General features: G+C 41.2%; 1 protein-coding gene across 1 annotated transcript in view; it reads right to left on the bottom strand.

The window, feature by feature from the left end:
* Positions 1 to 1651: 1651 nt before the first annotated feature.
* The window catches only part of LOC108495304 (mucin-12-like), a 15280-nt gene continuing 5627 nt past the window's right edge, over positions 1652 to 11304 (bottom strand). Inside the window, exons 6-11 of the mRNA XM_017810872.1 lie at positions 10734 to 11297; positions 9753 to 9995; positions 8071 to 8154; positions 7352 to 7464; positions 5092 to 5290; positions 1652 to 3809 (exon numbers count right to left, since the gene is read on the bottom strand). Coding sequence (XP_017666361.1) covers positions 3586 to 3809; positions 5092 to 5290; positions 7352 to 7464; positions 8071 to 8154; positions 9753 to 9995; positions 10734 to 11297 — 1427 coding nt within the window. The 3' untranslated portion in view covers positions 1652 to 3585. The remainder of the gene's footprint in view (positions 3810 to 5091; positions 5291 to 7351; positions 7465 to 8070; positions 8155 to 9752; positions 9996 to 10733; positions 11298 to 11304) is intronic.

The raw sequence follows: 11304 nt of genomic DNA, 5'->3' as shown, positions 1-11304 counted from the left end.
CATGCTTTCTAACATTCTTAAATCTCCACTGACTGCTCATTTTATTATCTTCCAAATTTATGAACCTAAGCAATTTACCTCTAATTTTTACTGTTTGGTATAGAATTCCCTTGGGCTGAAAATCCCAGCAGTCCCAGAGGTGAATTGCCCCAGAACCTTCCTCCCCTCTGCACGTGTATCTGCAGAATTTCTTCTGTTTGAAAACATTTTCCTCTCCTCCCACGTGACTGACCCTGTAAGTGGTGAGAGACCCCAATCACCTACATCAAAGTGGAATGCTGAGGGGTTTACATCAGGGTTCAATGAAACAGGAGGCAGGAGAGCTCCCAGGTTGCTTCTCAGATGGGAAACAACAGTAGCACCCCAGGGGTAAGTATGGTGCTACATCCCAGAAGGTGTTGGCCCCAGAAGTCCTTGTTGAAAAAAACTATTTCTAAGGTGACAAGACCTGTGTGACTGAGCTGACAATGGTTCTACCAGCCCATCTGGTTATCCAGCTGCTGACCTTCCAAAAAACTTCTGCAATTCTTGTCCAAGCAGTTAAACTTGAAACAACACGGATGTCTCTGGAGAGAGGCCCAGAGGTCTCAAGGTCACTGCAGTATGGTGGAAATCAGAGACTTCTCATGCTGCTTGTATTAAGAGAAAGCTCAGCTCTTACTTAGACTATGCCATTTCTTACAAAAGCAGATTTAGAGGATGAGATGGAGAAGGCAAGAATGGAGGCACTGTGGGAGAAAAGCTGGCACCATGGAATGACCATGGACTGGGGGCAGGGGAGGCCACGGCAATGGGAAGGTGTGTTACAGCAGTGATGGGGCACAGAGCATGCAGGAATCCAACCCCTAGGAAACCAGACTTGTGTAGCTCTGCTGTTCAGGCAGCAGGTCTTCCTCTCTCTTGAAGCCAGAGCAGCTCAAGTTTTTCTGGGTCATAGTGTCAGTCAGTTCCAGGGCAAAAAAAGTGAGTCTGAAACAGGTAAAGTGCCTCTCCTCGGTCATAGAGACCCTGATCTGGGAACTGCTTAAAACCCACTGATATCAACAGGAGTCAGCTACCTAGAGACTTCTGAGAATCTTACCCTCAGCCATTTATTTCTCTGTCCCACTTGCTGGACTTGTGTCTCTCTGAGTAGGGAATATGCATGAGGAGCCCATCTGAATGCTGCTTGGAAGTGAGGAAATGATCCCCTGTGGAAAGGGGAGATCTGGCTCCTCCTGCTCTTCTTTTCAGAGAGTTCTCAGAGTCTAGACACCACAGTATGGTGGTAGGGGGATTTTTATTGGGAAAAAGGGAAAAAGGGGCTATATTCATTATATATAGATTCTCTTGTTTAATCTTGTTTAAAGACATCATCTCTCTATGTAATCATACTGGACCAAGTGTTGACAGCACTCACCACCCTCTCCTCCTGCAGGTAGAAGAGGCTCCAAATTACATGCAAAAATAAGAACAACAGATTCCTTCAGAAGGCACAATTGTAAAAAAAAGAGATTTTATTTGTAAAGCATTTTTGAGAAAATATTAAATATATTTTTCATGAACAATCCCAGGATTTCTGCTGTACATGGTTCTTATTTAACATTATTTACAAGGACACCAGAAAGGTTAATGACAATAAGAATTTGCTATTCAAAGTAGATCCCTCAAAACAGAAAGGAAACAGTATTTACATAAGCAAGAGCACTCTTTTGTATTTTCAACACAGCTCACTGGAGACCTTGAATTTACTGACAGACTATACATTGTGGAGTGACTGCTCAGAGCTAGCTATATTTGGAACCCACATACAATAAATTTAACAAATGCTAATCACACTGACTTTCCACCAGTGAGGTGGGCTGTGGCCCCATATCCCAGACCTGATCAGAAGGACAGCCAAGCTGGCACTACACGGAAGCAAAAGGAGAGCAAAGCATGCAAAACCCTGTTTCACAGGTCCCTGCAAATAAAAATAACGTTCCAGACAGGAACATAAACCACCAGCACAACTTTGTGTGTGAAGACACCTTAAAGTGCTCACACAATCTTGCCTTCTCTGCCAGCACAGCCCATTGGCCTCACACAGCAGCGCTGCTGCCAAGCCAAGGACAGAGGAGCAAGGCTGGAGGGCACTTCCCTCAGCAGGGTCATGATACAGCCTGAACTAATCAGCCTTTCTGCAGTGAGGCAGCACATGAGAGGGCTTCACCCATCTGCTTACCAGGGTCCTCTTCAGGGTTCTCTGAGGAGCTGAACTGTTGCCCAGAAAAAGGAGGTATAAAAAAAAAGGAACATTGGCTGTGCCTAGAGGAGAGCAGAACTGCTCAGGCACCACCACCTTTGTCTGCTGAGGTCCTTTGCCTGCTGAGGTCCCAAAATGTGCTACATTTGTAGGCACCTCCTTTCTCTAACCTGTGCCAGCTAACCAGAGCATAATCCCCAAAAACGAAGGCCCTGAACTGTTCAGGAGGTGTGAGCCAGGACCTTGACATCACAGGACATTCAGTGCCTCAACAGGAGTGCCCAGCACAGGCATATTGACAAAATACACAGACACAGGGAGAACTGGCTTGAAATGAAACACATAAACCCTACTGAAAATATGTACAGCAATACATTGCCCTTTGTCATTTGTTCAGCACATTCCAAGTAGGAAAAACTACACCACGGGATAAACAGACTGTGACTTCACCAAGACTGCAGCTAACAGTGGTGAAAACAGGTAAAGGCCATTTCTTTTAATTGCTCTAAAGCACAAGGTCTGCTCCAGTGTCACAGGAGCCTTCAGGTTGCTCCTACTGGGCTCTACCTTGGGATTATCAAGACTGAGGTAAAATTGCACTACATGACACACCCTTGACCAACCAACCATATTTGCCAGGCAAAAATAGATTAATACAATCTTTTGGCTCAGATTAACCTATCTAGTAACATGTTTTGGCTATGCTGTTAAACCACACCTGTATTTAGCATGATTTACATTTGTCACAGAAAGGCAACTGCTTCTTCATAGCCCGACAGTTAAAGAAACCTTGAATTCAGAAGCCTGCAGATCAATCTGCTGCTCCATCAGAGACTTTTACAGCAGGTCCATATAAGCCAGATGCATCCCATTTTTCTTCAAACTCCTAACAAACTCCAGTGGCTTGTTCTGCAGCCACTGGAGAGAAAGAGGCATCTTCATATGGTGATACAAACCTCAGGGGAGGTGAATCGCCCTTGGCCAAGTGCATAAAGCCCAACTCTGGGCTCAGCTGAGGATTCAGGTAACCTGCCACAGGTACCAAGCTTAGTCACTCTGAGATCCAAACTACACAATACAAGAAAGTATTGTGTAGTTTGGATCCTCTCTCTCTAGAAAATCGATGTTGGGAGTCATTGTGATACCTCTGGGGGACAGGTTGAACAGAGGTTTCTCTGCTCCTCACTCTACCACTATGGGGAAAATTCCCCACTCCATATCTGCTAAAAGGATGATTCACTGGAGGTTGTTAGGAGATCAGGAATTTGGTGATGGACATTGGGAAGGAGCAAGTAGAATTAAATTAAGTTAATATAAAAAATTGACATAGAATTTTAAGACAAACATATTCGTTTTCTGCCTTATTCCAAAAATGAAACATTGTGCATCTTATAAGCGCTTTTAGAGAAAAGTTCCCATGAGTCCTGTGGTTCAACCAAGTATTTACCCCACCTTTTCCTCATATAGATGTAAAATACTATTGCCAGAAGAATCAGCACTAATGCAACTCCAAGTAAAACTCCAAGGACAATCACTGCTACTCTCCAGCCAGAACTGTCGTCAGTTGGTGACTGAATGGACAGGGCTGAAATTTAAAACACATTTTAGAAATGTTAGCTAGAAACAGTAAAAAGTGGGTGTAAGAAAGCTTGGAGCCCTATGTGACAGCTGTGTTTTACTGTTTGGCAGCTTTGAAACTTCTGAATAATATTAATAATGGGGTTTGTATGTAGTAAAGATTTGCTAACTAGAAAGTTTTATGGACCCTTCTCTCTCTGAGGGTTCTTGTAATCTCTTGGTGACATCCATAAACAGCAGCTCTGAGGATTTCTGGGAGAACTCCAGTCTGTACCTCAACAAGGAGTCACTCCAAGGTGTGAAAAAGGGCCATGAAATGGAGCTGTACATAATTTAACCCTCACAGTCCTCCTTATACTTTCCTTATACACTCCTTCTACAAGCAACTTTGTGAAATGAATGGGGAGCTGGTCTGCCAGCTGTACTAACACCTACCCTTGTCTTGCTCCACAAGACAGTCCACTGAAATCAAAGTCTTTGAACTGAAAGGCCAAAACCAGAAAGATTCCTGATGGCCAGATAAAGGCAATGGAAGGCCTGTAGCACATAAGCACGTGTGGTAAAGATGTGTGTAGTAATGGTGGAAAGGCACACAGACTGTGTTATAGTGCTGGCCAGCACTTAAAAAGAGAAGGTTTTTGACTGTGGCAGGAGGAGCCTCTGTGTTGCATGAAAAGCCCCTGAGCCATAGAAGCTCAAGGCAATAAGCACATTACCACACCCATGAGCACAGCAGACACTGTTTTGCACGTGTGTCCTTCTGCACAATTTGTCCTTTCCCTCTCGGCCTCCCTGCATCTCTGCAGTACTTCTGTGTTGCTAAATCCACAACTGCCCCGGGCAGGGAAGCAGGGTCTAAAGGTTTTTGAGGGTTGCCCAAGAAAAGGGGTGAACCCTTCCATCACATCTCTATCCAGGGAGGAGTATTGCAGGTGCCACTACACCTGCTGAAATTTAAAACACATTTTAAAGTCTCCTCATCCCCATCTCCATTAAAAGCCAATCTTTCAGGACCAGCATGGAGGGTACGAAAAGCTCACATAACCCTCCTTCTATGTGAAGAGAACTCATCCTTCAAGTCCGGAACTGGGTATGTGTAGTGACACTTTAAAACAGATCCATAATCCATGATAGCTGGACTATGTGTTCTGTGAATGTTTAAAAAGATTATCTGAGGTACTTCAATCTCTTAAAAAAAAGAAGCTAATTTATCAGCTTTTGTGAAGAGAAGGAGATCTGACCCTTTAATCCCCACACCATCGCAGAGAAGCTGTTTCAACATCACTTACATTGTACATTTACTTCAGTTTCGTTCCCAAACTTGCGCTTTAATACTTGACTTAGGTGGGTCTGTATAAGATTCACATCTACGGGCTCTTCTTTTGGCAGCAGAGAAATAAAATCAGCAATCACACTGCCGGGTCTGAACCCAAGCACAGCGATGTCGAAGCGTTCATCCTTCAGTTCGAGGCGCATTTCTCTAACAACCTGTGCAAATTGAAGGGGGTATTTATTCCACGTGTCACTCAACTGTGGCAGAGCAGGAGTGCACACATCCTACACATATCAGGATATTCATTTTGTTTCAGGATAATGGCCTTGGAATAACAAATAAAAAACTTACTGAAGGAGGATTCTGGAACAATGCGTGGCCTGTGATTGAAAGTATAAAGTCTAAGTCTGACTTCCCAAGCACCAATCTGTTAAGGTTGTTATCAATGAATAATGCATTGAAACCGGTTGTCCTCCTCCACAAACCCATGTGAGACCCTGACTGCACAAAATTTGGAACCTACAAAGTGCACCTAATAAGTGCACCTAATTTCTAAAGTTATCTTCAGTGTCCCCCAACATTTTTAACACGTTCAACTAAACTCCAAGCATGGTCCTGCACACGGTACCAGCACAGAACTTGATGTGAGAGGTATAAAACATATTTTTTTATCAAAATCGTGATGTTACAGAATAACTATGCAAAGAGAGACAAGGATGTGATTTGCCTCTCAGTCATTTTGACATAAACCAAGTGTAATCCCATTACACCAAGCAAAATCAAATCAACTGCACCGATGTCTCTGAAAGTACAGCCTTGCCCAGTGCTTTATTTTGGATATAGAACAAGAACAAGCAGTCTCCTCTGTTAAGTAAGACTGGTTGAAATGTTTCTGTCAGGACTGATCTTTACAGAAAATCAGTTGTTTGGTTCAACCCAGTAAGAGAAGTTATCTTCTCGCTGTGGATAAATATGGTATTTTACCAGAAAAGTCTGAAAGATTACTATTTTTCATGGATGGTAACAAGCCTTTTTCTGAGTCACTGCTCAGTTGTCTACCTCCATCTTTCTCTGTGGGATAAACCCCCACCCCAAACTACATGTTACATTAAGTTCTTTGGCCAGAAACTCCAAAAATACTTTTCTTTCCCTCGCCACGGTGAGCAGACAAGATAGGAAACTTGACCTATGCAGGTGAAAGTGTAAAATTTCAAAACTATAACTCCGGAGCACCGTGGAATTTAAAATAAATAGTTCAACACCCAAACTGAAAAAAAAAAAAAAAATCAACACAGAAATTGACTGTGTTTCCAGTCATGTTAGAACAACCTCCCTTTGATTTTGCCTTTTTCAAAGAAAAGCTGACACGTGGCACAAGGGAAAAGCTTATTAAAAGCCTGTAAAGGGATTCCTGTTGCATTCAGTCATGTTGGAGGAAGCCTTTTAAATCCACTTTTAAATCTTCTATCCATGAAAGGGAGATGCTAGCAGTCATAAGACAAGGTTACCCTTGAGTTGGCGTGGTGAGAACAAATTAATTACCACTTATGAAATCTGTGGAGATTCTTAGCTAAAGGGTATGATCATCACACTAAAAATAATCTTCTGTATTAGTTATTTAAAGAAGTCTACCCCAATCTTACAGTGGTTTTACCTTCCCAGCAGGCTTACGTACATCAGGATTCCTGAGAGGTGTTTAAGTTGTTAGTCTTTTTCTTTAACATGCTGCTAAAGGTAGACTGCTGCTTCTACCTGTCAGCTTTACCAGCTCTAAGGTGCCACTTTTTCTCCTCATTTCTCCCCTGATATGGACCCTTTGATACCTTCTCCAGTCCTGCAGCCACTACCATGAAGCAAATTGCCAGTGATCTGGACTCGCAGTAGATGCTTGTAAAGGTCCCATATTTCCAAGTGTGTGTTGAAATGTTATTTTTGAGTACTATTCTTTTTTTCCATCCCACAGGCATAGATTTAGTAAGGTGGGAGAAAATAAAAAGAACAGGATGTTCCTTGTCCTTATAAAAATAGAATTTTTAAGCGCCTTTCTCTAAATATTTTTAATTTGAGGATGACTTAGGGAACATACCCCTCCTCACTGGACAACAAGCTGTCTATCCTTGACAAACCTTGAGCTTCCTGCACAGTTTTATCAGGGAGGGATTACCTTTTTCACCTGTCACAGTCTTGATTTAACAATGAATTAAGGAGGCTGAGGTTGCTCATAGCAAACCTTTTCTTAGTTCGTTCATGTTGACAGAGAAGATTGATCAACTTACATCTGTTTTGATACTCTGAGCCATTGCTTTGTATTCTTCACTATCAGAGTTATAAAGTGCATTGTTAAATGTCTGGTTTTTTAACACAACCCTGCAGGCAAATGCTTGGTTACCTGGGGGGAAAAAAAAAAAAAAAGAAACAATCAGGTGAATCCCAGGATGTCCCTCCACAATTGCTTTTTGGACTTTATTACCTCGTATGTTTATAATACTAATTGATAAACACAGAAACAAATCAAATAATAAGAAGGTGTATCGTGTGTGTCTAATGCACTGGCTTTGGAACCTTCAGAGCTGAATCTCTTCAGGTGTGTCAGCCATCACACTCCTCACAACTTGTTCATCACTCCTGTATTATTCAGGGTGCATCCCACTCCCTAATTCAACAGCCACTCTCCCATTGATTTCAGCAGAAGTAACATCAGTCTGCTGGATTCTGCAAGGAAGGCACAGAGTGTGTTTAAATCCTCCTGAGTAGGTGGATGAGCCCCAAGCCAAAAGAAGAAAGCTTTACATAGAAAAGACCAGGATAAAAATAGGGCTGAAAGCTGACACTGAAGTTTGATGAAAGCAGCTTCTTTACCAAAGAAGTGTGAACTTCAGATTCTGTGTGACTTAACATAATAAAGCAGATGGCAAAATACTCAGGAAAGATACTATATTGTGAAATAATATCCTGTAGTTACAAATAAACAAATGTTAAAGTTCTATAAACTTACCAGAGCATACAACGTCTTTTAAGTCAGAACAGCCAGTATTTTCTGGTAAACAGAACTCAGCTTGGTTGAAGCAGGAAACAGGATCTGGGAAATAAGTTTAAAAATCAAGATAATCACTTCTGTGCGTGTGTGGTTGTTGCCAATAAGAAAATTGTGGAATAGGTGAAAGTGTTTAATCATGGCCAAGGAATCACCTAAGCAGCAGTTCCTTTGGCCCAGTGAGAACTTAGAACTGCAAATTATAAAAATAGAGCATATCAAAAGAGAGACAGGTGGTGGGTGGGCAGGTGGTATTTGAGAGCTTTACTGAAATAGCTTTGAGAACCCTGATTTCTTATGAGAGCTAAAGATACAGGTTGTACTGTTACGTGCTTGTACAACTCAGGTAAACTAGATGGAGTTTTCAGCAGTAAAAGTCATCTGGAATTTAATTTGGAAACAATATGGATCATAGAGTCTCAAAACCTCAGAATGCCTGTCCAGACTGGCTAATCTGAATTATTTATAGTGGGTCAAAACAGCAGTTAAGGGTGGCACAACAGGTTTTATGTGGTTAACTCGTTGGGTATAGCTCCAGCTCTCCTCACAGAATTGAGCATAATCTTTAGCTTCACATGCAATACAAATGACTTGGTCTTTACTGAACTTTTCTGGTAGGGCAGATGGATCCAGGAAACTAATTTTAATTTTTTTTTTTCTTTTAGTAGGGAAACTAATAAATGAAAGCCAGTGGACTGAAGTATTGAAAGATTCCAATGGAAATTATGATGACAGTTCCTTGGCTCTGTGGTCCTAAAGACTAAGATAGAGGGTAAGTCCATTAGAAGGAACCCCCCAGTTAACTGTCAGAATAATTGCCCTAGAAGGGTTTTGAGAATAATCAGACAATCCACTAGAGAACTGAAAAAGGGGTTGCAACAAGGACAGTTAGAGGTCAAGAAATGCTGGAAGAAAGTAACGATTGCCAAAAGTCAAGTTAGATCTTTCAAGGGATATTAAAAGAAATTGTGAACATTTTCTCAGCCACTGGGAAAATATGATAAAGTGCAGTACAGTTTTATCAAATATGGATCATGCCAAAATAACCTGGTAGCTTCCTTTGACGGGCTGACTTTTAGATCTCTTCCAGTGATAGAAAGGCAATATTATACAGTGCCAAGTGGTAATTTGGAAAAAGATTTGTCTAAAGGAGTTGGCTGAAGAGGAGATGGCAATGGGGAGCTTTAAAAGGAGAAACCTTGATTTAGAGGGATATGATGTGTTGTGTTCCTTGAGAACCAGTTTTAGTACAGAGACACAATTAGACAGTCTGTCTTAATGTCTGTATCCAAGGGAGAAATTAAAAAGACAACTGTGACGATTAAGGACTGTCTGCATTCACAAAGGCACGTACAACCTGAACTTCACATTACCAAAATACTTTCTGTTAAATTTGCAGCCAAAATATCCCGACTTTTGTACAGAATTTTCTGGCTCAACAACACAGCATGGTCAGAAATTTTACAGAGCCAGCACTTGCTCTCGCAAACGGCTGTTGAATTGAAGTAGTCCTGTGAGTCAAATAAATAAAAAAAAGACTTACAGGAACAAGAGTCTATGAGATCAAATCCAGATGATACTGTAACATGATACTGTGTGTGTATTTTAATTAAAAAGAGATTATGGGCTGATTGAGGAAGTACCTGTTTGGACAGTAACTGAAGTCCGGTTATTCTCAGCACAGGATGACACTCCCACATATATGGTGTATGCATGGGCAGGAAGTAGATATTTAAATACAGCTTTTGTCTCTTTTGTGGTAGTTTTATTTATCTCCTGCTTTCCATCCATGAGGGAGATGCTGTAGAGGCTGCCTGTGCTGCCACCAGTCCAGCTGAGTTGTATTTCTTCTCCAGTCACATTCTGAATTTCGATGGACACTGGCACTGCAAAGTGAAAAAGTTCCATACAGCTGAGGGTGGTTCATCTCCCTTCTACACTTCTACACATTTAATATTAAAGAAAAAAATAAACAATTACACCAATATAAATTTTTGTGAGTTTTCTTGGAGCTGATTTAACTTTTTCGCCTTGCTCTCCCACAAGAGCAGAAATAAACTCTTTGCTCTATAAATGTAAATCATACGTTAATATACTTTGTTTGGTGGCTCCAAAACACAAATGGGTAACATTCCACTTGCTTCTAGTCTTTCTAACTGCAGGTAAGGTGTGGTAAGTGGTCAGAATCATACAGTGTTGGTTTAAGATTGTGAAGAAGTGATGAGGCTGGATGGGAAAAATATGAGTGTTCTGATGTGGACTGCTATTTGACTCATACTGATATCAGCAGGTGATGGAATACTAAAATGCCACCAGAAAATCCTAAATTCAGAGCAGTAGGGAGGCATTTAATAAAGGTGCTTCAGGATAAGATTGAGAAAAACCACCTTTGACAGTGGTTTATTCCTGTAGGCAGGCACCCAGGGGCTCAGGAGAGCTTTACCAAGGAGTAGAAACTTGACTGATATATATATAATTATGTATTTTCAGTGGTTCTATGAGGCTTCCCTTTCTGAAGTCATATCCTGGGATTTTACCTCGCAGCTGATATAACTGATGAACAAGAACATTATATCTGATTGGATAATTTTTATTCTACAATTCAATATCAAATATTTACTTACTGCAAGGTGGTGATGGAAATGTGGTAGTAAAAATGGAATTAGATGTTGATCCTGTAAAAGCAACTGTTTCGTTTTCTGGAGGGACTGTAGTTTTCAGTGCTGTAACTCCAGTTGTTTCATTTTGTGGAGGGACTGGAGTTGTGAGTTCTGTTAATCCAGTTGTATCATTTGCTGGAGGGATTGTAGATGTGATTTCTGTTAATCCAGTTGTATCATTTTGTGGAAAGATTGTAGGTGTCAGTGCTGTAACTGCAGTTGTTTCATTTTGTGGAGGGATTGTAGTTGTGAGTTCTGTTAATCCAGTTGTATCATTTGCTAGAGAGATTGTAGTTGTCAGTGCTGTAACTCCAGTTGTTTCATTTTGTGGAGGGACTGGAGTTGTGAGTTCTGTTAATCCAGTTGTATCATTTGCTGGAGAGATTGTAGTTGTCAGTGCTGTAACTCCAGTTGTTTCATTTTGTGAAGGGTCTGGAGTTGTCTGTTCTGTCGATCCAGTTGTATCATTTTGTGGAAAGATTGTAGTTGTCACTGCTGTAACTCCAGTTGTTTCATTTTGTGAAGGGTCTGGAGT

The sequence above is a fragment of the Lepidothrix coronata genome, unplaced genomic scaffold, assembly GCF_001604755.1.
Source record: "Lepidothrix coronata isolate B3197 unplaced genomic scaffold, Lepidothrix_coronata-1.0 Scaffold30, whole genome shotgun sequence".
NCBI classification, from domain to species: Eukaryota; Metazoa; Chordata; class Aves; order Passeriformes; family Pipridae; genus Lepidothrix; species Lepidothrix coronata.
This window is presented reverse-complemented; position numbering and strand designations above follow the sequence as displayed.